Source organism: Chrysochloris asiatica, unplaced genomic scaffold, assembly GCF_000296735.1.
Source record: "Chrysochloris asiatica unplaced genomic scaffold, ChrAsi1.0 scaffold00102, whole genome shotgun sequence".
Lineage (NCBI taxonomy): Eukaryota > Metazoa > Chordata > Mammalia > Afrosoricida > Chrysochloridae > Chrysochloris > Chrysochloris asiatica.
Window position 1 is genome coordinate 6170468 of NW_006408620.1, and position 25620 is coordinate 6196087.

Below are 25620 nucleotides of genomic sequence, written 5' to 3' on the forward strand. Positions count from 1 at the left end.
GTAAGGTTACTGCGAGAACTTGGGTGAAACGAAGGCTGGTATCAGGACCCAGCAGCTACTATGGTTTCCAGTTTGATATTCATGGAGGCCTAGTGCTGCAGTGATTAAGTGCTCGGCTGTGGTGGGTGGTTTGAACCCACCCGGCGTCTCCCCATGAGAAACACCTAACATGCTCCCATAATGATTACTGTTGTCACGTGCCGTCAACTTGGTTACAGGGTTTCCAAGGCTACAGATCTTTGTGGAAGCAGAAGAGTCTTCTTCCTGCAACAAAGCAGCTGGTGGGCTCGAACTGTTGACTTTGTGGTTTGCAGTTCAGTGTTTATCCGACAGAGTCACTGTGCTCCTTCCCAAAGCATCGCAGCCTAGGAAACCCTGTGTGGGAAGCCCTACTTGTCCCACAGGGTGGCTAAGAATCAGACACAACTTAGTGGCACACGACAGTTTTTTTCTATTACAAGGGAAAGTCTCTGTATCTTACTATGGTAGGGTTTTGGCCCAGCAATCTCTGTGACCCACGTTCTCTGACAAGAATTGATAGTGAAGCGTCAGAAGTTACTGTCACTGAGTCAATTCCAACTCACAGCGACCCTACAGGACACAGCAGAATGTGCCAGCCTGAATGAAGCAGACAGCCTCATCTTCCTCCTGCGGAGTGACTGGCAGGTTTGAACCGCTGACCTTTCAGCCCAATGCTCAATCCACGGCACTACTAGGGTATCTCAGAGCAACCTTAGAGGGGATACTGACGCTTGTCCTCACGTCCTCACATCTTCCGCAGCCCAGATTGGATCTCGCCTTCTGGCTGTGTTGATGGTTTCACCATATGTGGGTTTGTGTTTTTGTAAGCCACCAAAGATGATAACACGTCCAAAAACAGCGGAGCAGGATTTTCTGGTAAATCAGCTACTTGGAATTTGGCCTGTATTTGCATTTGGGACTAACACTGAGTGACTAAATGCCCAGTCACAAGCAGGGGGCTGAGGGGTAAGGTGGGCACTGAGTGGATGGACCATCTTCAACGAGATGACGCATTAGGCAGCCCTTACACGCCCTGTTTATTGGGGGGCACAACAGAGTGGGAAAAAGAGACGCCTGGAGTTAAGACATACATGAAACAAAAAATGACAGGCATGGAATGGTCCAACGTTTTGGCGGAAGAAGTGGCCAAATTCCCCAAAAAGTTGACAATGGAAAAAAAAAAGAGACTGGTAGGAGATGAGCACCCTTGTCTGTGAGCCGGGACCAGGGAGTCTTCTCCCCTTCTTTACGCATGTCAAGGTTTTTAACATTTTATAAATGTGAATTTCTTCTATAATTTAATCAAACAGGTGTTTTAGCCATGAGTCCTGGTGTGGCGCTGTAGGATAAGCACTGGACCTCAAGGTCGGCTTGAACTGCAAGGTCAGTAGTTCAAACTCACCAGTCACTCCTTGGAAACCCTATACAGAGTTTGCAATGAGTTGGAAACGACTCAACGGCACTTAACTAACATGTCTACAGCAGAGCCCTGGTGGCACCGTGGCTAAGGCACCAAACTGCCAACCCAGCTGTTTGTTCCCCAGGAAAAAGATGTGGCTGTCTGTTCCCACTCAGAGTCCCAGCCTCAGAAACTCGATGGAGCAGTTCCACAGAATCCGGCTTTTGCACTGCCTATATTAACATACAACTAGACACAGAGCCCTGGATGTAGGAGGGCTGTAAGAGCAGTTTTGCCTTTTCCTAGGCTGTTCCTTTAGGCCATGGATCAATGGCAAGATGCATTTGTGTCAAGGAGAGCGAGTATCCACCCTTCCTGACCTCAGCAGGTACTGGGGTGACACAGAGCAGAGGTGGGGTTTCTGAACATTTGCTGAGGAGCAGGCTGCTGGACCAGCATCCTGGTGTTGGGGCTTCAAGAGGTGCCGAGCCTCCTGGCTACGAGCTCACAGGGGCATGTAGCCCACAACTCAAGGTACTTGAAACAGTTTCCACCACAAACCAACTGATACCAGGTGTCAGGGAAAGTCACTCGAAATTAAGAAATGGTCACCATCAATATTTAAAAAAAAAAACCCTTTACTAACATTTAGAGAAAAAGAGGCCAGAAACTCCCAACATTCAAGCGTATTTTGGTCAATTTCTTTTCTTTTTTTTTTTCTTTCCGGTTTTGAGTATACACAGGTGTTTTTCTTTCTTTAGCAAAGCTACAAAATGTGGTCCCTGTTTCCATTTCTTAGCTCATAAAAAATTGGACACAATAAGACACTATTCACTGAAAAGCAGCAGTTCATGTTCTATTAAGTAAAGAGACCCTAATTTGTTTAAGCATTCCCCAAGGCTAGGTTTCCCAATTGTGCAGATTCTAAACAGCACTGAAAAGTCTCCCTCCCTCCCCCCTCCTGTGCTTAAAATGACTTCCTTAATTTTCAGAGTTTCATGTGTTACATTTGTTTGCTGCAGGCAAAATCAAACAGGTCTTTATAAGCTACAATTGACAGCCTGCTCCACCCTCCCATTTTTTATTTAAGAGGAACTAAAAATGGCTCCCTTGTGCAGCTGATAAAAATGCTGTCTGTCAGGTAATTGTAGGCTTTTAACAGGTTCGTCCTGGTTCAGTCACGGCCAAGGAAGTGAATCTGAGGCGACCAAGATTTGCAAAATATGGATGTGTTGAAGCGATAACCGGAATGGGAAAAATTATGGGATGACGCCCTACTAGAAACTTCTTCTCTCTCTTAGAAAACAAGGACTGTACGTGCGTTACATATCAACCAAATCTCTTTAGAGTTGGAAACAACAGTGTCCGGCTCAAAGATAGCACACCCCACAGTCCCAGCAATAATCCAATTTCCTGCATCAGACTCCTAAAAGGACTCACTACACCTTTCTCAAGTCTCCTTTCCAGGGCTTCGAGCAATCATTGTCCCCATTCCGGTCATCTTTTGGCACACCCACAGTGTACAAATGTGGGCCTGTTCTGATGTTACTGCATTAGTCATGGCTGTACAAATCACAGCAGTTCCAAGCCTTGGCTGATTCAAACATTTGCCAAGCAAAGAGATAAATAAGACATGGAGGAGAAAATCAGTGTACTGCCGCTCATTAACTTAGATGAATAAAATGTGATGTGTATTTCAGAAGTGGATGTCGGGTGGATTTGCTGTGCATTTACTAAGGTAGGACGAGGGGGTCTGTGGAGGTCTGGGCAATGGGGCCTGTTCTGTGGACACCGCCTAGCAGTGCAGAGTCTGGGAACAGCCTTCCCAATCCCCTTCTCGGAGGGAGTGCTCCAGCACAGTTCTGGGAATGTGGTGTCTTGAGGTCTGAGAGCGCTTAGGTTGAGTAGCTGTCACTGAAATGAACAATCAAGCAGGGAGTTGAAGGTGGACAGCAGCATTAGATCATGTGGGCTGAGTCAATGGGGGCAGGCCATGGAAGATGGTGAGCACATAGACAATGAATGAGAACAAGGAGAGCCAAGTCCGGCCCCCGAGGGCACCTTCTTAGGAGCGGCCAGTGTAAGGCTGAGCCACACCCTCTAGGATGATCAGTCTCTTCCCAAAGGGTAACACTATAATGTCACATGGGCTCTGTTCCCCTGGCCAGGGCCTACAGAAGCCGGAGAGGCTGGGAAGCAGGAGAGGCCACGAGGTTCTGGGTTATTCTGAGTGAGTGTCCTGGGCTAGGTGCCTCTGGCCAAGTCATGGAACCTCACTGCTAGCCCACTTCCTCCTCTCGAGACAGCACAACTGAAGGCGAGTGATGGCTGGCTCCTGGGAGCTCCAGCCCTGGGCACACAGTGAGCTCAGGTGGGCAGTTACCTGTTCCATTGTAAGGTGTCGCTACAGCCCGCACTCTTCTCCTCATCCGTGGTGTTCTGCTCCCGCATGGAGGCGCCAGTGGCCACTTCTGAACGCTTGCTGCGCTCCATGATCACCATCTCTATCTCTGCAAGCAAACATAGATACAGGGATGAGGCCAGGCAGCTACAGCCCTGCATTTACAGACATGTCACATTACATGTAGCACATGTAAATAGTTCCTAATGTGTCCAGCAAATGTCCTACAGTGGGGACATCAACACCAACAACACACTAAGGGATAGTGTAGAGCGAGGCCAGGACCTCTCTTTCCATTCACTGCCCCGCCCCCAAAATAAGAAACACACCCCTGATTTTGACAAGAATACATAAATCGCATTCATTTATTTTGGGATCCAAACAGGGATCCTTTATTAATAGGATGCTTCTTCCCCAAAGGATGTGAGGTGGCTTAGAAGAAATGATAAGTATGGTCAATAAAACAATCAAGTTCACAGAACATTTTCTGAAGTTGTGCATGCCGTAGAAAGGCACTAGACTGTCCACATTCACAACTGCCAGGAGAATGAGACAGTTTCGGTGGCCTGTGTTATTTTTTCCTAATTAAATCTAGGCAAGTTACAGAGACCAAGTGAAGCAGGGCAGGCTTTTTAGAAAAGCGGACAACCTGCTGCAGAAAGAGCCTCTTGAATTAAAGAGGGATGGTGACGGTGGTGCTTCCGGGACTCAGAAAAGGGGCTCTTTGTGGTGCACATGTGAGCCTTCTGAGGCCATATCCCCCATCTTGAGACATGATGAAACACACATTTTTCAAATGATGGAATGTGAACTTGCGTCGCTATTTCTGGCAAGATGAGAACACATGCACAGACCTGGGTACCACTGGAGTCCACGCCCCCCTCGTCGTCCCTCGGCCTCCTGACTCCCAGCTTCTTTGCTTGTCCCCACTTGTCTCTCTTCCACACAGACCAAAAGTGATTTTAAATGGAAATTTGCATTTGTCATTATTTTATTCCAAACTCTCCAATGCTTTCCCATAACACTCAAGGATGAATCCAAATGTCTTGCATGGGCTGGCCCCTGTCCACCGCTGAGCTCACCTCCCAGTCCTCTCCAGCTCGCTCACTCACTCCTGCCAAGCCAGCTGTGCTCGAGCCCTCCCTAGTCCCTGAATGCCCCAAGCCTGTCTCTACCTCAGGACCTTTGCACAGTCGTGTCCTCTGCATGGGACACTTTCACCAGGTCTTCCCTTCTGTGACTCAATCACTTCACTCAAAGCTCAGTGCAAATGTCACCTTCTGGGAGACATCTTCTTGGACATCCTTGCCCACCCGCTTTTCCCCTTCCTTCTTTAAAAATTGTAATAGCCCCACAGCCACCATCCATCTGCCAGTGTGTCTAACTGGGGTGCCTTGGCTTATGTGTTGCTGTATGATGCTGGAAGCTATACTGTCGGTATTTCAAATACCAGCGGAGTTGCCCAGAGTAGACAGGTTTCAGCAGAACTTCCAGTCCAAGACAAACTAGAAAGAAAGGTCTGGCAATCTACTTCTGAACGTTAGCCACTGAAAGTCCGGATCACAATAAAATGCTGTTCTGTGATAAAGACAGTCACCATGACAGCTAATAGAGACCACCACCTCCTTCTTGTATTCAAATGCCACTCATTTACCCTGAGGTCCGTTTTCTCTTCCAGGACACCACATGACATTTAGCTGTCCAGTGTCCTTAGGCTCTTCTGGGCTCTGACAGTTTCTCAGACTTCCCTGCGAAGACTACTGGTCAGGTGCTTTGTACAATAGTTCTCAATTTGGGTATTCCTGATGTTTTTCTCATGGTTGTTGTTGTTGTTGTTGTTGTTGTTGTTATGTGCCGTGGAGTCGGGTCCGACCCATAGCGACCCTGTACAGGGTTTCCGAGGGTGTAAATCTTTACGGGAGTAGAAAGCCTCATCTTTCTCCCGCGGAGCGGCTGGTAGTTTCGAACCGCTGACCTTAAGGTTCGCAGCCCGATTCGTAACCACTACGCTACGCTGAAGTTAAAGGTTTTGGGGAGCACACAGAGGTCAAGTACCTTTCTCATCCTCACATCCCCCTGAGGGCACATGCCATCAGAGAAACACCTGATTTTAGGGGTGGGCACGGGAGGTGCAAGATGAACCGGGAACGCTTGTTGGGCCAGAAAGGAAGAGGATGCTCAAAACCACAGTGGGGCCTATCACAAGGACAGAACAGTCAGCTTAAAAAGGTTCACACTGGCCACATTTTTGACAGTAATGAATTATATGGAAGCACAGTAGCTATATAGGATAAGCACTGGACTGTGGACCACAAGGTCAGAGAGATGAGGTTATCTGCTCCCGCAAAGTTTTACAGCCTTGGAAACCCGATGTAGGGTTGCTATGACTCGGAACCGACTTGGTGGCACTTAACAACAATGAATTTATAAACACTAAAACATTAAAACCCATGAGTCCATTTCAATGACAAATTGGTAAGTAAATAAATGAGGGAGAAGGGAGGAAACTCGCTTGCAGGCGAATGCTGAGGGCCACCATTTAAATGTGGAGAGCGGGCTACAGTTGAAACGTCAACTGCATTTTGCAGCCCTGCTGGTAATGAATGGAGCAGCCGGGTCTCAGCCACAGATGCCAAACCTAGGGGCAAATCGTCACGAGAAGCACGATAGCCACATCGACCCCAAGAGTGTCCCCACAGATGGTTACAAAAGAAAACACATAATTCTACAATGGAGAAGCTAAGCAGCATGTTCACCAGATAATCAAAATTAACATCACCAGCAAGGCGCAGGTGGGCACTAGACACCTCCATCTGTAACACCCAGGGAAAGACACAAGCTGGCCACTGCCCCTGTCCAGCCAAGAATACACTTACAGGAGGACGCATTCAATGATATCAAATGAGGAAGGAATGTTCTAGAAACATGAAAGGGAGGAAGGCTGTGTCGTCTTCTATCAGACACTACACAGAAAGGCTGAGGGCACTGTGCAGAGGAAAGAAGGCCACAGAGACATGAAACAGAAGGTCCTGTCTGACCGCACCCTGGACTGGGTGCTAGAGGGGAACAACTGGGATCGGGAGAAGTAGTAGGATGATGGGAAGAGTCTTGTGATTATGAAAGAGATATTGACACTGAAGTAGTCAGGGGTAAAGGGCCATGATACTGGTAAATTACCCAGAATAAAACTTTAAAGATGTGTGTGGTATGCGTACATTCATGCAGTGTGAGAGAGGGAGGGAGGAGGGGGATGCCAATGCGAGAGCTAATTCTGAAATGACAGAAGGTGAAAACTGGGTAGAGGATAAATGGGTGTTCTTTGTATTGTTTTAATTTTTGCAACCCTTGGTAAATTTGAAGGAGCTCTGATAGTGCAGCCTGGGCAAGAGACGTAGTAGCTGTCTTCTCCTGTAAGTTGTTCAGTCTGGGAAACCCTACGGAGCGATTCCAGTCTGTCCTGCCTACAGGGTTGTTATGAGTTGAAGTCAACAGGGTGGCAGTGGGTTTGGTTTTAGATTCACAGATTTGAAATTATTTTCTTGATAGAAAGCGTTTTTAAATTACTAGTATGAAATATAACACTGGTATAAATAGAAAGCAACTGTAAAAATACTCATGATGAAGAAATAAAAAGTGCCGGGCTTGCTACATGTCTACAGGGGAAACTGGAGATGTTAGGCATCAAAGGCCAGTCACACGAAACAGGAAGGCTTCAAATCTCCACAAACCAAGATTCGCGCTCCACCACTCAATGCCCTGAACTCATCTCTGTGCTGGGATGATGCTGAACAAGTCTCATCTCTGCACTTTGGAGAAGGGGGCACGGAGCACAGAGATAATTACTTCAGGTAGTGTACCTCTGCCCCAGGTTGCCCCTCTCCACCCACTGGCAGCTTTGTATAAACAGCCTCTGTGTGGTATTAACTCTTGTGCCAGGCGCCTTGGCCGGTAACCACAAATGCTCCAGTAGCAGTAGGACCCCATTACACAGCTGGATCCCTGAGCCTCGAAAGTCTGAGGAACTGGACGTGGTTCCACAGCTGGCCAGGCTACTAGGCGGGCCCAGGAACCCACATCTTCTACTCCACTCACTCTGCTCGGCCTACACCCACACCCTCCACACCCTGCAACATTTCCACAATGGAGCCCCACGAGTGGGAAGAGACACGTTACATGTGTACTCTGGTTACCCAGGCAGTGGCTTCGCTGGGAAGAGCCAGCACAGGCCAGCTGAGACCTTCGGACCTGCAGGACCCAAAAATGTCAACTTCTACCTCTGGAGATGACAGCTCTGGCCAAGTCCATGAGCTGCCCCGATGTCTCTGACACTCAGGTTTCTTTCTCTCTTTTTTTTTTTTAAATAGCGGCAATAATTCATCAACTGGCTGGGGATGACGTGCATTCTAATCTGATTAATATTTGGTAAATAAAGTGTTTTTCAGGGAAATGGCAAGCACGACCTCCCATTCAAGAACTTCATCCACTGTTTGCTGTGTTCTCCATTCCAGCAACCACAGTAAGGAGAGGGACCAAACAGGGACCAACAGTAAGCACGTCTTCCAAGAAGGTGGCTATAACAGAGGGAGAGATGCTGTAGCTTACTATTGAGGAAACCAAGGAAAAACGGCGTGAGGCCGGATGGTCTGGGAGACCAATTTCAAGAAGAAAACAGCAATGATAAGGAATGAGTGTGTTGCATTTGGGGGTGCCCTCTCCTTTCTTTTTTGGTAATCATCCTCTACTGAATAGAGGAGAAGCAGTTCAGAATGGCTTCTGGGAAGCGGTCCTACAGAGGATGTGTATTCACCTGGCAGCCTACGTGGAAAGCTGACATGCCTCCAGCCTCCACACTAGTGGCCTGGGACAGACGGGCCCTACTCCTCCCACGTCTTCCACTATCTCCCATGTGCACGTACACACTCACGTATATGTCCATGCACATTCATTCATGCACACACCACACACGCACATGCTCATGCACACAGACTCATGTGCCTACACTCACAACACACACATGCACACACACTTGCCAGGTGCCCACACATAAAGCACTAAAGGATAAGTACTCGACTGCAAGGTCGGTTTGAACCACAAGGTCGGCGATTCTAATCCACCAGCCGCTCCTTAGAAACCCTAAACAGGGTCACTAGGAGTCAAAACCAATTCGATGACACTTAACAACAACCACCACCACCAAATTCAATGCCTCTTCCAAGCCACCCACCCTGCCCACTGTCAGGTGTCATGACCTTATGAAGCCCTGTCTGTAGAGAGGGAGAAGGGCTCCCCAAGGCCGCAGGGCCCTGGCTGGTCCCCATCAGAAAAGTCCTCCAGGCCTGGGGTTGGCTCTAGCTTTTCCAGAGGAGTCAGGGATGAGGTCAGGCTCCATTTCCTTTCAGTGAAGACTTCAAATGAAAAGAAGCCATACTGGGGGGCTCACTGCCACCTGAGCGGGCTGCCTGAGTTGGCCCTGTTGCCTTCACTCATACACTTGCTGGGATTCCATGAAAAGAGCAGCTTGGAAGATAAGGTCCTGAGAACAATGCCTCCTTTTCCCATGAGCAAAATACAAAAGACAGGGCCCAGTTTTCAGGTGAAAGGCTATAAGAGCTCGCTCTCTGTCTTGGCTCTGCCTCTCAGGTCACGGCGCTAAGTGAAGTGAACCAAAGAGAGGAGGACTCTGCTCCCAGCCCAAGAGCAGCAGTGACACTGAGCCAGCTGACTTCCTGGGCGGGGCCACAAGGAAGGTGACCTGCCTCCTCCTCCTTCCAGAACTCAATTTCTGCAGTGGCCCATCACTTGGGACCCAAGGGAGAGCAAATTTCTTAGCAAATGGAGGGAAGGGGGGGCTGGGTCAGGGTACACACGCATGTCAGACAGCTTCCTCATCTGGGTTCAACGGTGGAGGAGGTGCAGACTCAGGGCGCTGCATCTGGAGACAGATGCGTCAGTGCCACACTCAAATCGGGTCATAGCAATATGTGACTTATGAACACACACTCCTGTTACTCAGAAGTCAGGTCCTGCTGCTCAGTGGGGGTGACAGGGGCTTGGGAGCCAGTGCTCACAGCTCCTAAGTGTCACTTGTAGAAATTGTTGAATTGTGTGTGCTTTAAACAACAACAATTGTTGTTGTTGTTGTTGTGATGTGCCGTAGAGTCAGTTCCGACTCATAGCGACCCTGCACAGGGTTTCCGAGGCTGTAAATCTTTACGGGAACAAAAAGCCTCATCTTTCTCCCGCAGGACAGCTGGTAGTTTCGAACTGCTGACCATGAGGTTTGCAGCTCAATTCCTAACCACTACGCTACCAGAGCTCTTTAAACAACAACAATAGTAAAATAATTTAAAAAAAAAAAAAAAAGAGTTACTTGTGTCTGTCCACACCCCACAGACCGAGGGACAATGGAAGACTATGGCTGGTGACCATCAAGTCAATTCCCACTCAGTCTGGTCCTGGATGATGGAGAGGAACTGCCCCGAGGGTTTCCAGGCTGTAGTCTTTACAGGAGAAGATTGCCAGGTCTTCTCTCATACAGTCGCTAGAGGGGTTCGAACCACCAACCTTTCATTTAGCAGCCAAGTGCTTAATTGCTGTGGCACCAAGTTTCCTGAAAGAAGGTTGCTGAGGAAGGACTCATGGGGTGAAGATGGCCATACAGCCCCACAAAGGAGTAGGAGGTCTGCATGGAGGAGTCACATGACACGGTGAGCTTGCTGGCTGGCTAGGGGAGTCCTCTGGGGCCACCTATGCTGTCTCTGCCAGACCAGCACTGACACCCCTTCTTCTGATGAACGCAAACCAAACCTACTGCCACTGAGTGGATTCTGACTCACAGCGACCCTACGCAGGGTTTCCGAGATTGCAGATCTTTACAGGAGCAGATACCCTCATTTCCCCGCAAGGGCTGCTGCTGGATTTTAACCATCAACCTTGGAGTCAGCAGTCAAACGCTTAACCCACTACGCCATCAGGGCTACTCTGGAGGTACCTCACTTGCCATCGAGGGAGCCATCTCCCCAACTGCGCATGTCACGCAAGTAGGGATGACTTCTCTCCAGTGCTGGAAGGGTAGCTATGTGACCCAGGCTGGAACAATCAGCACAGGACATGTGCCACAGGGTGGGCCCAGGACCCCAGGGAGGGTGGGATGCTCCAAGGAACACCAGTCCCAGGATCTCAACCAGTGCCCTAGGGACTTCGTGGTGAAGTTGGCACCACACAAAGCGGGAGCGGCCTCTGGTCACCTTTCACATGGGTCCCACCCTACCCAAGCCTCCTGGTGAAATGAACAATCATTGCACTCTGCTGAAGCCAGTTGCAGCTTAAGTTCTGAGTCTCACAATCACAAGAGTTCTAATGTGTCCTCATGAAGAAAAAAAGCAGCAGCCTGTGAACTGTACTTTCTAAACTTGAAATCCCCAGATAGGAAATGAGTCCAGGTAATGAGACTGTCCCGGGCACCCAAGAAACCTGGACACAGAGATGGACCTAGAGGTCCACTCTCTCACCACGCTCCCACCCTCGGCTGCACTTCGGCTTGAGAGGTGAATAAGAAAAGGTGCCTGGCCCATCGCAGTTTGGAATGACTATAAAGCACAAGAGAACAGGAGTGGCCAAATGCAGAGGGGCTGGCCGAGAGCCACACTGAGTGAGCTTCAGAGTCTGCGTCAACTGTCAAAGCAAAGCGTCTCGGGGAAATCCTGGGCCCTACTCAGTACACCCTGACAAAGCCAAACCAAACCATGGCTGTCGTCTCCATTCTAACTCAGCAGTGCTGTATCGGCTTTCCATGGCTGTCAGTCTTTCCAGGAGCAGAAAGCTGCATCCTTCTCCCAAGCAGCTGCTGGTGGGTCTGGACTGCACACCTTGAGGTTTACCCTACAGCACCACCAGCATTCCTACGGGCAGAGCAAACTGCCTTAAAGTCACTTCTGGAGACTTGTGAATTCCCACGCAGGGCAGGTGGGCTCAGCATCCACAGGGTCTGTACACCAAACACAAAATGAGGTGCTTTCAACAGAGGAAGGGGCCTGGGGGCTGGGCCAGCTGCACGGCTGACTCACTGCCTAGGAACTGCAAAGGCCAGGCCTGCCCCATCCCGTCTGTCCACACCATTGTTAGTCACAGCCAGGCCTGGTGGGAGAAAAGCCCTTAAAAGGGTTGGAACAAAAGAGGCAACATCTTTCCAAAACAAAACCAACAAGGACAGCATCCACAACAGGGTGGGGACGTCCACTCTTCTCCATGTGGCTATCGAACAGCTAAACACCCGGGTTAGCAGAAACTCTGCTTCCAACTTTAAACCACAAAAACATCAAAATGATCCAAACAGGCTAGTAAGCATGGCTTACCTTGAGTCTGCCCCTCCTTTCCCCATCAGAATGACACATACCAGCAAACGGTTCCCAAACCAAAAATTTTCAACCGAAAAGAAATTCCTAAACCCAAATTCTTCAGGCACAATTTGAACTGAAAGAAGGCCCACAGAGGCCTTACACACAGGTCTGGTGGCACCACACATGCCTGAGTTACAGTGATCAAAAATGGGGTCCTGCCATTCACAGACAATTGTCAGGAAAGCCATCCTGGGGCCAGCCAGGTGGGGCAGGGGTGGGTGCTTTGGCTACAGAATCCCAACAAACATCTAAAAATGAGGGAGCTCTCAGTGGCTGGTTAGGGTGCTGCACTGTTTTACCCCTTCAAGGGCCCTCGCACCACCCAGGTGGGTGAGGCCATTATGAGCCCAGACCCCAGGGTGGACGGATTGCCCAAGCTAGTGAGAAGAGGTAGGATTCATCCCAGGAGGTGTGGCATGGCCTCACCTCCAACAAGCAGAGCCCGGGCTCCAGCTCTGCCCAGTCCCTGTCTCTCCATCACTTCTCCCACCTGGGGCCTGAGGATGCAGGCAGAAAGCCCATCTCGGTGGCTGTGAGCCTGCTCAAAGCCACAGGGATCATACAGTTCAAGAGGGCCATGAAGAAGCCACCAGAATCCCGCTTGACCGGATGGAGGCTTCGCTTAGGGAGCCTGGAGGCAGCCAGCACAGCGCACCTTGCCCTCCATAGACGGGGCAGACCACCTTAGCAGAAGCATTGGCCTTCCTGCCGTGCACCGGAGAAAATGGCTTCAACTCTAAAATCGTCACCCTGGCCTGTCAGGGCTGCTGCTGCTGTGGACAGTGACAGGGTGGCAGCAGCCAATGGTACAGTGTTTACCATGGACCAGGCCCAGCTCGCAGCCAGTTACGTATAATCAGTCATTTTGTTCTCGTAGCCACCCTCAGAAGTAGGTACTCTGTTAGCCTCCTTTCACAGAGGAGCCAACTGAGGTACAGGGGAGTCAAGAACGGTCAGGCACTGTGCAGGACAGCCACACCTCACAGCCTTGGTGAGGGGCCGTGTAGGATGAGGCGCAGGGTGGCGGGGATGAACACATAGGAGGGGACCAGGAGTTAGGATGGAGGAGACATGGCAGCCAGGCTCCCCTTGGGGCAGCGTGCACGGGCGCACTCACCTTCATTCTCCCCACTCGTCTTGAGGCCTTTTGAACCACCCTCTGTACCTTGAGTCTTCTCGGTGTCTTCTTGGGCATCCTCCGCGGGCCCTTTCTCCTCATCTTCCTCCTCCCCAACGTTTTTGTAGTTGGGTCTCTTCTGCACCCGCCTCTTGCCTTTGTGCTTGTTCATCTCAAGCGACCGCTCTAGTGTCTCGGTGGGTTTTATGAAACACCGAATGCTGGGCTTGGCCTACAAAAGTCCAACAAAAGACAAGAGATAGATGTGGACGCTGGAAAGAAACCTGAGGCCACCTTGCTGCCTGACAGCTTCTGTCCCCAACAAATTAATCTCCAAACTAACACATGCCACTAACCAGTGGACTTGTACATGAACACTCTCCAGCATTATTATTATTCACAGAGAAAAAGCCTTCTGGCTAATCTACCTCTGGTCCTATGCTGTGTCTGATGCTGGCCTAAGGGCTGTGGTTATAGTACCTCATTTAAACTTCACAAGAGTCCCACAGGGTGTGAGGAAACCAAGGCTCAGAGAGTTCAATGATGTGCCCAAGGTCACACAGCCAGGGAGCAGCACAGCTGACATTCAAGTTCACATGTATATAACTTGTGTCTTCCTTCCCTAAGTGCACAAAAGCCATTCCCTTTTTAATTTTAAAGAAATGCATTTTTTCAAAAAAAGTGTCATTTCCCCACAGGAAATAAAAATAGTGGTGTATGAGGAAAAAAAAGCAGGTATATTGTTGTTGTTTGGTGTTGTCAAGTCACTCATAGTGACAATTCGGCTGTCTGTACAACAGAACGGAACACTGCCTGGTCTAGAGCCATCTTCACAACTGTTAACATTTGAGCCCACTGCTCCAGCTACTGTGTTGATCCATATCTCTGGGTGGGGGTCTTTTTTGCTGACCTTCCACTTTACCAAGCATGAAATCCTTCACCAGGGATGGGTCTCTCCTGATAGCACATCCAAAGTGCATGAGACTGTGTCTTGGTATCCTCCCTCTAAGGAGCATCCTGACTGCACTTCAGCACTGACAGGTCAAACACTGGCTCTTCAGAAAGGAAGCCTGGCTGGACAACGCAAAGAACGTACTCAAAGTCACTGAACTCTACACAGGGAAACCTGGTGAATTTTTTGCTGTGGATATGTGGCACTGTAGGATCAGCATTGGACTGTGAACCACAAGGTTGTCACGGTTGTCAGTTCAAACCTACCAGCTGCTCCTCAGAAACCCTATAGGGGACCACAATGAGTCGGAATTGACACGATGGCACTTTAACAACAACATCAGACTCATTTTAGAGATAAGAAAACAGGGGATCAGAAGGGCTAAGTAACCTGGCCAATGATTCACAGTTACTAAGCTAGAGAGTCAAAATTTGAATGGAAGGTTGCCTGACTCCGAGGCCCAAGCGCTTCCTAAAATGGTGGTGTTTTACCAGGGGCTCAAACTTGTCTCCAGATTATGTGACCTGGAAAAGAATCCATGTACACAGGCAAGTGGACCAGATCTAGGAAGAAGAAAAGTCCAAAGAAAAGCATCATACTGTTGGGGGTGGGGGGCAGGTTTCTAACTGAAGTGGTTTTCTCTCTCCAGAGTCTGGATGATGTCTGACCATGATTTCATCATTATGAGAAAAAACAAAGCCCACTATTTTAAAGGAGACTTTTCCATTATCTGGATATTCATTACCCACCTTATGAATTTACCCAAACAACCATCAATTTCATTCTGGGGTCCTGAACCTTGCCAGTAAGTGGAATGAGCTCAGGAGCTCAGTTAATTTTAATAACGCTCAAAACAAATCCCAACTGAAAACCAAATTAGCATCCAAACCTGAACATTCATTTTTATTTACCCACTTGTGATTATTCATCTACAAGAAGACAGATGCACTCAGACAGGAGTTCCTGTCCAGGGAACCCTGACAGCAGAGCCTAGATGCCCACAGAGCAGAACATGAAGATGGCATATCCCCGCGGGACACACGGCACCCATCAGAGCCCGCTCAGGATGCTGGGTGACTGGATGCAGCTGGGAGTGCCCCTATTCTCCTCCTGAAGCACTCAGACCCCAGGCTACCTGTTCCCAGTGAATTTCAGAGCAAAGCCCACCACAGTAGGAATCTTCCCAAGAAAAACAAAACCGAGCCCAAAGTGGGCAGAATGCTCTCCAGTTAGAAGTTAAAGAGCAGGAAGTCTATACTGGAAAGCGGCAGAAACGTCCTGATGTGGTATCAGCACTGGACTGCTAATTGGAAGGTCAGTGGTTCAAACCCACCAGCTGCTGCTCAGAAACCCTATAAAGGGTTGCTATGAATTGGAACCAACATGGCAGCAGTTAATAACAAGTTTTATATGGAATCCCTGGGGGTGCAAACGTACTTGGCTGCTAACTTGAAGAGTTGGAGGTTCAAGCCCACCCAGGGATGCACGTCTTGAAAGGACAGTCTGGAGATCTACTTCCAACAATTCCACTACTGTGAACCCTGTGGAGCACAGTTCTGCTCTGACACACATGGGGTCACTGTGAGTCAGAACCGCCATGAACTTGGATGGAGAGAGCAATGGGCAGAAGTGGGGAATGTAGTAATGCCAGTGGGGTCTGGAGCTGGCCAGAGCAGTGTGAACCCCAACTGAGCCCTCACAGGCCATCCGGCCTCTCCTAGTTTCAGGTCCCTCTCATCTAAAACAGGGGACAAGTAATTCCGGCCTCCTAGTTTGGAATGCAATCACGGATACCAAGTTTGGAGGAGCTTGGTGACACTAAGCGCCCAGTGAGTGCCAACTACCTTCCTTTCCCTGCCTGCACGCCAACAACAACAACAACAAAGTCAGCTGGCCACAACTGCTTCTGCTTCACTTGAAGGTAAGATACTTGGGGGATACCTGATCTTTTTTGGGGGGATCAGCACACTGGCTGCAGAAATTTCAAACCTTGAAAACGCAACTATCCAGTTGGAAATAACCTAAATGCCCACCAAGAGAGGTGTGGTTAAGTCATTATGGTCTGTCATGGGGTGGGAATCCACTCATTTGGTCCAAAGACGGAGACACTACTGCTGCAGACATAGCTCCAAACTCAGGAGGAGGAGCCGTGAGCAGAGGAGCGTCCCTTTCAGCTCAAGTTGTTCTGAAGTCACTCGTGATGCTGTAAACCCATCATTTCCTGGAAAGGTGCTTAAGAATGCACTGGCAGAGCGAGAAGGCAGGTGGCACGGTGTACGCACCCATTTACTTTGAAATTTAATCATGGATTAATGCTTTGAAAATCTGATAGGGGTCCTTTTAACACTGGGATTATGGACTAGCTTTGTTTCCTTTTTATGATGCTGTTGGCTAAGCCTGGATTGTCAACCACAAGGTCATCAGTTCAAATTCGCCAGATGCTCCTCGGAAACCTATACAGGCTCGCTATGAGTTAGAACTGAGCTGATAGCACTTAAACCAATATATATAAAAAGGGGTACTGCTGTGGCACTGCAGGAACAGCACTGGACTGCTCGGCGGTTCAAACTTACCAGCCACTCCTTGGAAACCCTATATAGGGGTTCTGACAGTTGGAACTGACTCAAAGGCACTTATCAACAGTAAAGGGCTTACAGATTCCCTAAAGTGTCTGCACCTGCCGGCTACTGCCATCTTCAACCAGCTTGGACCCTTTCAACCCACATGAGCCCTTGCTTAAAAATCCGATCATCCAGAGAAGGTGACTCCCCAGGGGTCAGCAATGACGGGGTCTTTCAGTGAATGGTGCTATAGGTTCCATACTAGGCTGCTAACTGCAAGGTCACCAGTTAAAGGCGCCAGCAACTTCACAGGGGAAGATAAGGCCGCCTGCTCTGATATAAAGGCACAGCCTTAGAAACCCTATGAGTCAGAATCAACTTGATGGCAGTGGGTTTGGGTGTTTGGTTTCAGTGGATGGGAGATCTAAGAGCAAGGTCTGGGTGCCCCAGTGCAAAAGCACGGCAGGTCTGTCCAATGGCATGGATGTCAAACAGAAATGACCCCCTCAAGGTTTAAAAGACACGTACTGTGTATGACAAAGCAAATCACAAGCAATGAGTGAGTACACAGACAGACAATGACACAGACCTTAAAGAAGTACATGTATGTACATGATGTACTGCTGGTGAAGGAGAGTTGTATGAAGACCACAGAGAAAGGCCTGGAAGGACAAGGTGACTGAAAACCCTGATTGTTTCTGGGGAAGATACTGATGTTGAGGGAACTTTCACTTTCTATTATACATGCTTCAAAATCAGACAGTGGTTTTACCCTCAGAGAGCTTTGCCAGCACCATTTAAATGCAAAGAAGATCTTTTTAACGGGCACCTTTAGAAGTTCCTGAATGGTGACTGCCCTGGGCTGGGGGTATTGGTTACAGGAACCACATGAGATGCTGGAAATGTTGGCAGTCTTGCTCTGAATGACACAAGTGTAGTCACATTACAGATTCATCACCTGAGATGGGTGCCCTTTTATGCCTCTGACTGCATTTATGGTAACCCTCAATGCCAAAGTTCACAGGTTACTGGATGCTTCTCAATAAAGGTAGATTGTCCTTAGGCCCTGAAGAGAAGCCAGAGCAAATGAAGCAACTTGGGGAGTGGAATTCACCGGGGTCACCAGAGTTCTAAACCCTTCATTCACTGTGCAGAGACTGCATGCCGAATACTGGGGTACGGAGGGGAGACAGCAAACATTCTGAAATGTATTGCCAAGTACCACGTGGCTACACAGGAGAAAACTGGCTTGTATGACGAGCGAGTGGGGCAGAGGAAGGAGTGAGGAGCTTGCCAGCACTTGGTGGTGTGGTGGGGAGAGTACAGGAAACACAGGAGGACTTCAGGGAGCAGGAAACAGCGGACGCAAGTCTTGACTGTTAACAGGAATTCACCAGGAACCTGGGATGAAGTGGAGAGTGGAGGCAAGGCTACTGACTAGGTGCACCGAAAGAGGCCAGCGAGCACTGCTATCATATTAGTACCCAGTAGTCTCTGACTTATGGCAACTCGTGTAGGTCAGAGTAGAACTGTGCTCCACAGGGGTTTTTCAATGGCTGATTCTTTGGAAGTGGTTCACCACGCCTTTCTTCCACGGTGCTTCTGGGTAGACACCAACCTCCAATCTTTTAGTGAACAGCCGTGCAGTTTTAGCCATTTGAAGCCCCAGAGACTTCATTGTTGTTGTTATTAGGTGAGGCAGAGTCAGTTTTGACTCACAGTGACCCTATGCAAAGCCGAATGAAATACTGTCTAGACTGATGCCATCCTCACAACCACTGCTATGCCTGAGCCCATGCTTGCAGCCTCAAATCCATCTCACTGAGGGTCTTCTTCTTCTTCGCTGACCCTCTACTTAACCAAACATGTTGTCCCTCTTCAGGGACTGGCCCCTCCTGGTGATATGTCCACGGCAGCTTCTCCAACCAGCTGCTGAACCACACACAGTATTCATTAAGGAGGTCAGGGTACTCACAGCCTTGAAGAGATGCCTAATTGGGGGCAACATCTACTCTGAGTAGGTCTTATACCTACTCAACAGTGCCCAGGGGAGGGAGAACGCAGGAGCTGGAGAGGCCTCAGAGCAAGGACAAGGGGCACAGGGCAAGTGTCTCTGGGGAGAATGTGGACTGAGAAGGGAAGGAGAGGGAAAGGCTGGTGGTTACAGCGAGTGGTGAAGAAAAAGGCTGCACAGCCCAAAACTGTCAGAACCCAGACCTATCACAACAATCAGACAAAGAAAGTCCGAAGCCCTTCTTGGGTCTCACAGGCCTTTTGAGGAAGCTACTGAATCTGCTAAGGGATTTCAGAACCCCGGGGGCAGGTTGTTCTATAAAAAAGGAGGCAGACCATGCCCAAACTCCAGACCCACTTCTTAGGTGAGTGCACCTCATGTCTCGTACACTGCCATGAAGTCAAACGAGATCCTCATGCCAGAAGACCTGCCACGATCGTGTCACAGGGGTTTTTGGGAAGGGAAGTGTGTATTCACCGAGAGCCCTGGAAAATAGACTACTAGGATAGAGGAGATGGGGATAAGGTTCACTGGGTTTCTCAGTCACATTCTTTCTTTTGAACTTGACTCCCTACTTTCTAGAAACGTCCTATTCCCTGCCCTTCTGGTTTGATGGTGGGCTAGATACAACTTCCTGGAGATACTCCTGGGCCCCTGGCCACCTTCTCGATCTCCAGCCTTGGGGCTGGGAGGGTGGGGCACAAATATAGTCAGAGCAGGAACCACGGGCTGAACACAGCCAGAGCAGACTTAGAGTCCCACCGTCCCTGGGGTAAAGCCTGGCTTTGTTGCCTGTGTGACCTAGACAAGTGCCTGCTCCTCTCTGGGCCTCAGTTTACACATACATGCAGTGGTCATTGAAAGAACACCTCACTCACAGAACTCTGCTGCGAGGCATCATGAGGCAATACGCTTTCTTGTGTAACCCAGGCCAGAATAACCATCACGAATACTCAGTGAGCAGCACTGTTCTGAGCACCTTACAGGTCTCGACTAGTTTTATTCTCGGACAACCAACTGGGAGAGTGGGCTGCGAGGATGAGGGACCCACGGAGGAGAAGTAGCGTCAGGACTGGAGTTCAGGAAGTCAAGCAGCGAGGCCCATGGGCATCAGCACTGCAAAACCCTGCTCCTCCATTCATTCCCTTCAGTAAGCACTGCTGAGTGAGCTTCCCAACATTGGAGCAACCTCCCTCCTGAAGGATGAATGTACAAACAATCTGAGCCAGTCTCATGTCACACTAAAAGGACAATGTAGGTGGCCCTCTGACTTGACACTGACCAGGGCTGTCCACAACATGCAGCTCTATATGTTTTGCCACACAACAGAGCACCATGTTACCCAACGTCACAGGGACAAAGGAGAGGGCCAACTGTAACCAACTGCGCCACAGCGTTTGGCGTCTTCACTGGCTGCAAAGTGCAGCCAGACCAAAAATCGGTATAGCATGAGTATTCTCATTCCAGAATGAGGTGATCAGTACACAAACATCTGACAGAATCAACTCTAGGGTGATAGATGGGTGCGTAAGCTATGTGCCAAATGGGGAGAAACTGGGGGCTGCTGAACCAGAACCCAAACATGCCTCCAGAATGGGACAATCACAACCACTTCAGTGAGGAGACGGGAGGTTGCTACTGAATTTAATGGGGAAATAAGACCCCTTGAGTGGGAGGCATAACAAGGGATGCAGAGACAAGGATGTGCCCATCTCCCTCGTTATTTCCAGGCAACCAACGTTATTGCGGTTGCCCCTGGGAACCATGCTGGATGTGGTAGAAACTCCCTTGCTCCCTCCTGGATCTTGTTTTCTACCAGGATCCCCTCACCACCCTGCCTCAGGGTCTTTGCACTGGCTGGGTTTTCTGTCTCAAATGTTCCTCCCCCAACACCAACAGGGCTTGCTTCCTTCACGTCTCTGCATACATCACCTTCCCAACGAGGTCTACCCTGGCCACCCTACGCATGCCCCTTCTCTGCTTGACTCTGTGTCTCCCATGCCAGCATGTTGTCACATCCCTCTGCTGCTCCTGTACTACAGCCCAAGTGCCTGGAGCTCAGGGTTCTTTGCTCTGTGCACTGACGTAGCTCACGGCAATGCCTACAACCATGCCTTGTCCACGCACACAGCAAACACCCAGGTCTTACGTGCGGAATCAGCGAATACTGACCCAGCTTTGAGGGACTGAGTCTGGTTAAAGCCTCCAGTGCCCAGAAAGACCAGCCTGGCCCTGAAAACTAAGGAAACCCTGGGGCAGAGACATGAGATCTGGTGGGCTCGTCTTTTTCTGCTTCTGCCCTCCCTTCCACTGTCCTGATGGCAGCTGAAGCCGAGAAGTCACAGATGGTCCAGGCATGTATGGACGGTACACCTCCCACCAGGAATGGCCTCCATCCAGCGTTGGGGTCTGAGTCAGAGGCCGCCTCTCACCCATGCCCGCCCACTGTTCTTCCCTGTTGGCGCCTCTGGCCAAGATGACCAGACGCCGCCACCCCAACCCTGTGGGATTCCACCAGCTGGCCAGTCCCACCTTCTGCACTGGCAGAGAGGGAGGGCAAACTGTTCCACTAGGCAGCACATCTCAACAATGCCCTCCTACATCTGTGACATTTCTGCACTTTGAACTGTCTGTCTGTGGCCTCGTGAACCAGAGCTCCCATGATCCACACCACTGCAGCCAAGGAGGGGGCCATGCAGCTCCCGCTCCACAGAAAGGCAAGAGGGGAAAGGCACCGAGTTTTATTCGTTAGTGGGAGTGTTGGCTAGCACACCAATTAAGGGCCTGGATTTATAGATGTCTCTCTTTCCACAACCAGCTCTCTCCAAGAAGCCTGTTACCACTTGTAGGCATAGAATACATGTGCCAGAGAGGCTGCACCAAATCACCGGAGGTTCACCAGTGAGGTGAAAGACTCGGGGGCACTCTGACCTTGGCCTGACACACTCAGTGTGTGGGAGGGAGCCTTGGCCCACATCTGCTTAAAGTCTGTGCTGGAAAGACAACCCTGCAGCAGTGACCTGGGGACCAGAACGATGAGGAATGCTCTGAATCTGCAAGCAAATGGGTCGGGGCAGCAAGGTGGCCACTTCCCCAGCTGCTGGCTCCACACGCTGCAGCCTGGGCTGGCATGCTGCTCTGCACTGCGTCTCCCTCCACAAGGTGGCAGGTGGCATGCAGAGAAGGGGTGACTGATCTGTCAGGGGTGTGCTCACTCTTTGGGGTTCCCAGAGAATCATCTGGTGATCAACCCAACTGGCAACATGGGAGTCTGGAGTCTCCAGAGATAAGGACAAACCGGCCTGTTCTGGCCCAGAATCTTCAGTCGCCATTCTCAATTCACAGCCTGCCAAGCACGTAAACGAATGTCAGCTGGTTAGTGTTAGCATTTCCCAGAGACGGACGTTGGGGCCAGCTGAGTCAGAGGACACAGCGTGCACACAGAGGACCCAGCCCATCAGAGCTATTGCTACCCTCGGTCCTGTAGGGCTGCTGGAGTCCTTGGTGGCGCAAATGTGCAAACATTTGGCAGATGGAATCCACCGGAGTTCCGCAGGAGAAAGGACTGGCGATCTCCTTAAAGCTCACAGTCACTGAAGACTCTGTGGGGTCACTATGAGTAGGAACGACACCATAGCTGTGGGAAGTCGCAGTTCTGGCTGCTGGAGCTGGTATCGAGCCCCTCCGAGGGATGGGAGGTTCTGTGTGCTTCCATGGGAGTCAGATCCCGGTTGGTTGTGTGTGACTGTCTAAGAATCTCAGAAGCTTCTTTCAGAGCCCATCTAGGCCCTTGATATGTGCTAGGAGCCCTACTGGTGCAGGGGCTTAAGTGCTGGGATGCCAGCCAAAATGCTGGCAGCTGAACCTCAGCAGCCTTTCCAGGAGAGAAAGACGAGGCTGCCTGCTTCTGGAAAGACATACCGTCTCTGCTCGGTCCTATAGAGGGGCTCCGAATCGGAACTGAAGGCAGTGGGTTTTGATATGTGCTAGGCTTGGGAATAAACACCTTTAAAATAAATAAAATAAAAAGCCAGTCCACTGCCATCAAATTGATTCTGACTCAGGTGAGCCTGGAGGACGGAGAACTGCTCCTTAGGGTTTCTGAGGCTGTACATCTTTATGTGAACAGACCACCTCCTCTTTCTCCCACAGAGCAGCTGATGGGTTTGAACTACTGACCTTGCACTTAGCAGCCCAATGCATAACCACTATGCCACCAGGGCTCCAAGGAGTAATCCGCATATACTGTATGTTATCCTCACCACAACAGCCAGGAGGAAGCTGTCATTCTTAGTTTCAAGGTGGAGAAAGGCATCCTCATCACTGGTCAGGAGGACTAGGGCTGGGCTTTGAGCCCCTGTGGTCTGGCTCCAGAGCCCATCCCTCCCCAAGCCACATCACAGGTGGGATGGAGACTAGTACCGGCATGCCTTCCCCGAAACCCTGCCTCTGAGGCTGAGAAGGTGGCACGTGTGGGTCCTGCTCAGAAACGCTTTCTGTTCTGAGAACCACTAAGAACATCACAGGAGACTTGGTGGGGTGTGCACACACCCGCGTCCTTCATTCCTGCACTAAACGCTCCTGGGTGGCCCGCCCCATGTCAGCTCTGGTGTACAGAGGTCTCCAAAACAGAGCCCCACATCCTCACGGCGCATGGAGAGTTTGAGGGGGAAGGGGATGGTGGTTTTCTTGTGCATGGTGGCAACCCTAAGTTCCCAGCACAATCACACCACAGATATCTGCTGAGGGAACAGGTAAGAGAACCAACAGCTAAGGATATTTCTATTCCTTAAAAAAAAAAAGAAGGAGGAGATTGCAATCATTACAATGAAACAAAGTGGATGAATGCTTAAATGTGGGCTTGATGATCTGCTCTATATACCTTCACTGAATTAGTAATAAGAAGTTTCAAAAAACAACACAAGTACCAGTAGGTAATGATGCCGATTCCAAGGTCTGATCTCTATCTAAGGAAAAGCGGCGGTTAGAAGTAGCGTCATCTTACTCTATTTCCCCAGACAAGAAACAGATCTGCTCGGCGTTCACACTGTTGCGGGAATTATCCCTCAGTGGGTACCCTATGAGTTGAATGTGCAGGCAGGTTGCAATTAGACATTTATCTAACCGTGCTGATGTGTTTTAAATTTAACCCTAAATTACAGTCCTTTCAACTGGCTGTGCTCGCCCCTCGGCTTCTCTCTCTTCAATTTTGGTTTGGGTTTGGTGAAAGGGCTGCTGGTAAAAATGAGGCAATACCAGTAACTGTTCTACAAATTACGGGAAGGAGAAAGTAGGTTAAAAAAGACCAAGAGACTTAAAACAAGTCTGATCAAACCACATCCGAGTTAGACAGGATACAAAAGGGGACTGTTCTCGCTCACAGGGAAGGAAGGTATGTCTGACCATGACCATTGTCAAACAAGTCACATACAAGAGTCACCTTGCACTCTTCCTGAATTTCAAGCGTGGTCACCAGAATACAATAAGCTTCTATTTCATGCCCAGGAAAGGGCAGTAACTGGAAGGTGAAAGCTGGCACTTTTATCTGGCTGCCCGTTCCTTCCCCGTAGATGCATCTGCGTCGGTGAGTGGCTGTGTCTACTCCTGTGGGGTGCAACTTTCTCCCAAGAGCAAGCCTCCTGGAGCCAGAACTGAACTCCTCCAGGCGTGTGTCCTCAGCTGAGAGGCGTACAGGTAGTGTTGCTGTTGGATGCAACCCAACTTAAAGCAACCCATGGACCAGAGTACAAGACTTCACAGGGTTTTCTCGGCTGTAATCTGCACAGAAGCAAATCACAAGTCTTTTTCCCATGGAGCCACTTAGTGGATTCAAACCACCCACCTTTCCCTTTGTAGCTGAGTGCTTAACCACTGCACCACCAGGGCCTTTTCAGAGGCCAATACACTCTTTACAATTTTCTTTTACCAGCATTGTGAACGTCACGTGTCCATGTCTGTATCTCTCTCTTGCAGTTTCAGTTAGATGCCTCCAGTGGGCAAAACTGGGTGAAGGGCACACAGGATCTCTGTGGTTTCTAACAATTGCATGCACATCTACAATAATCTCAGTTAAAAATTTTCAATTCAAAAAACCAAAGCAAATTCCAGAGCCCTAGTGATCATTTAGTTTCTTTCTGGAACACCAAGCCTCCCTCCAGAGTGGCAGTGAGTATCATACAGGAAGATATTCTTTGACATTCTGAGGCACTATCTGGGATTCTTGAGAAATCATGTGACAAAACAAAGTTCAAAGGGACCCAACACATCTCAAATTGTTATTAAGGTAAATGTGTTGGAAGAAGTACAACTAGAATGCTGCTTAGAAGAAGCCAAGATGGTCAGATTTCATCTCTCATACTTTGGACATATTATCAGGAAGGACTAGTTCCTGGAGAAGGTAAGGACATGATGCTTCTTTAAAGTGGAGGGTCGAAGGAAAAGAGTACGACCCTAAATGAGATGGATTGGCACAGTGGCAGCAGCAATGGGTTCAAGCTTAACAACAACTGTGAGGTTGGCGCAGGACCAGGCAGTCTTTTGTTCTGTTGGGCATAGGGTCGCTATGGGTCAGAACCGTCTCAACAGTACTGATAACAAGTGAAAACAGCCCTCAGAGTGTAACAGTTATTCAGCTGGCTACAAACTGAAAAGTTGGAAGTTCAAACCTACCCAGAGGCTTTGTGGAGAAAGACTTGGCGATCTGCTGCTGTAAAGATTGCACCCTCGAAGACTCGACGGAATAGTCCCACACTGTCG

At 49.5% G+C, this 25620-nt stretch overlaps 1 protein-coding gene across 1 annotated transcript in view; it reads right to left on the reverse strand.

Annotated features, from left to right (window-relative positions):
* CLEC16A (C-type lectin domain family 16, member A) overlaps nucleotides 1-25620 on the reverse strand; it is a 239663-nt gene that overhangs the window by 150977 nt on the left and 63066 nt on the right. Inside the window, exons 11-12 of the mRNA XM_006867243.1 lie at nucleotides 13338-13569; nucleotides 3804-3930 (exon numbers count right to left, since the gene is read on the reverse strand). Of these exons, the coding sequence (XP_006867305.1) occupies nucleotides 3804-3930; nucleotides 13338-13569 (359 nt within the window). The remainder of the gene's footprint in view (nucleotides 1-3803; nucleotides 3931-13337; nucleotides 13570-25620) is intronic.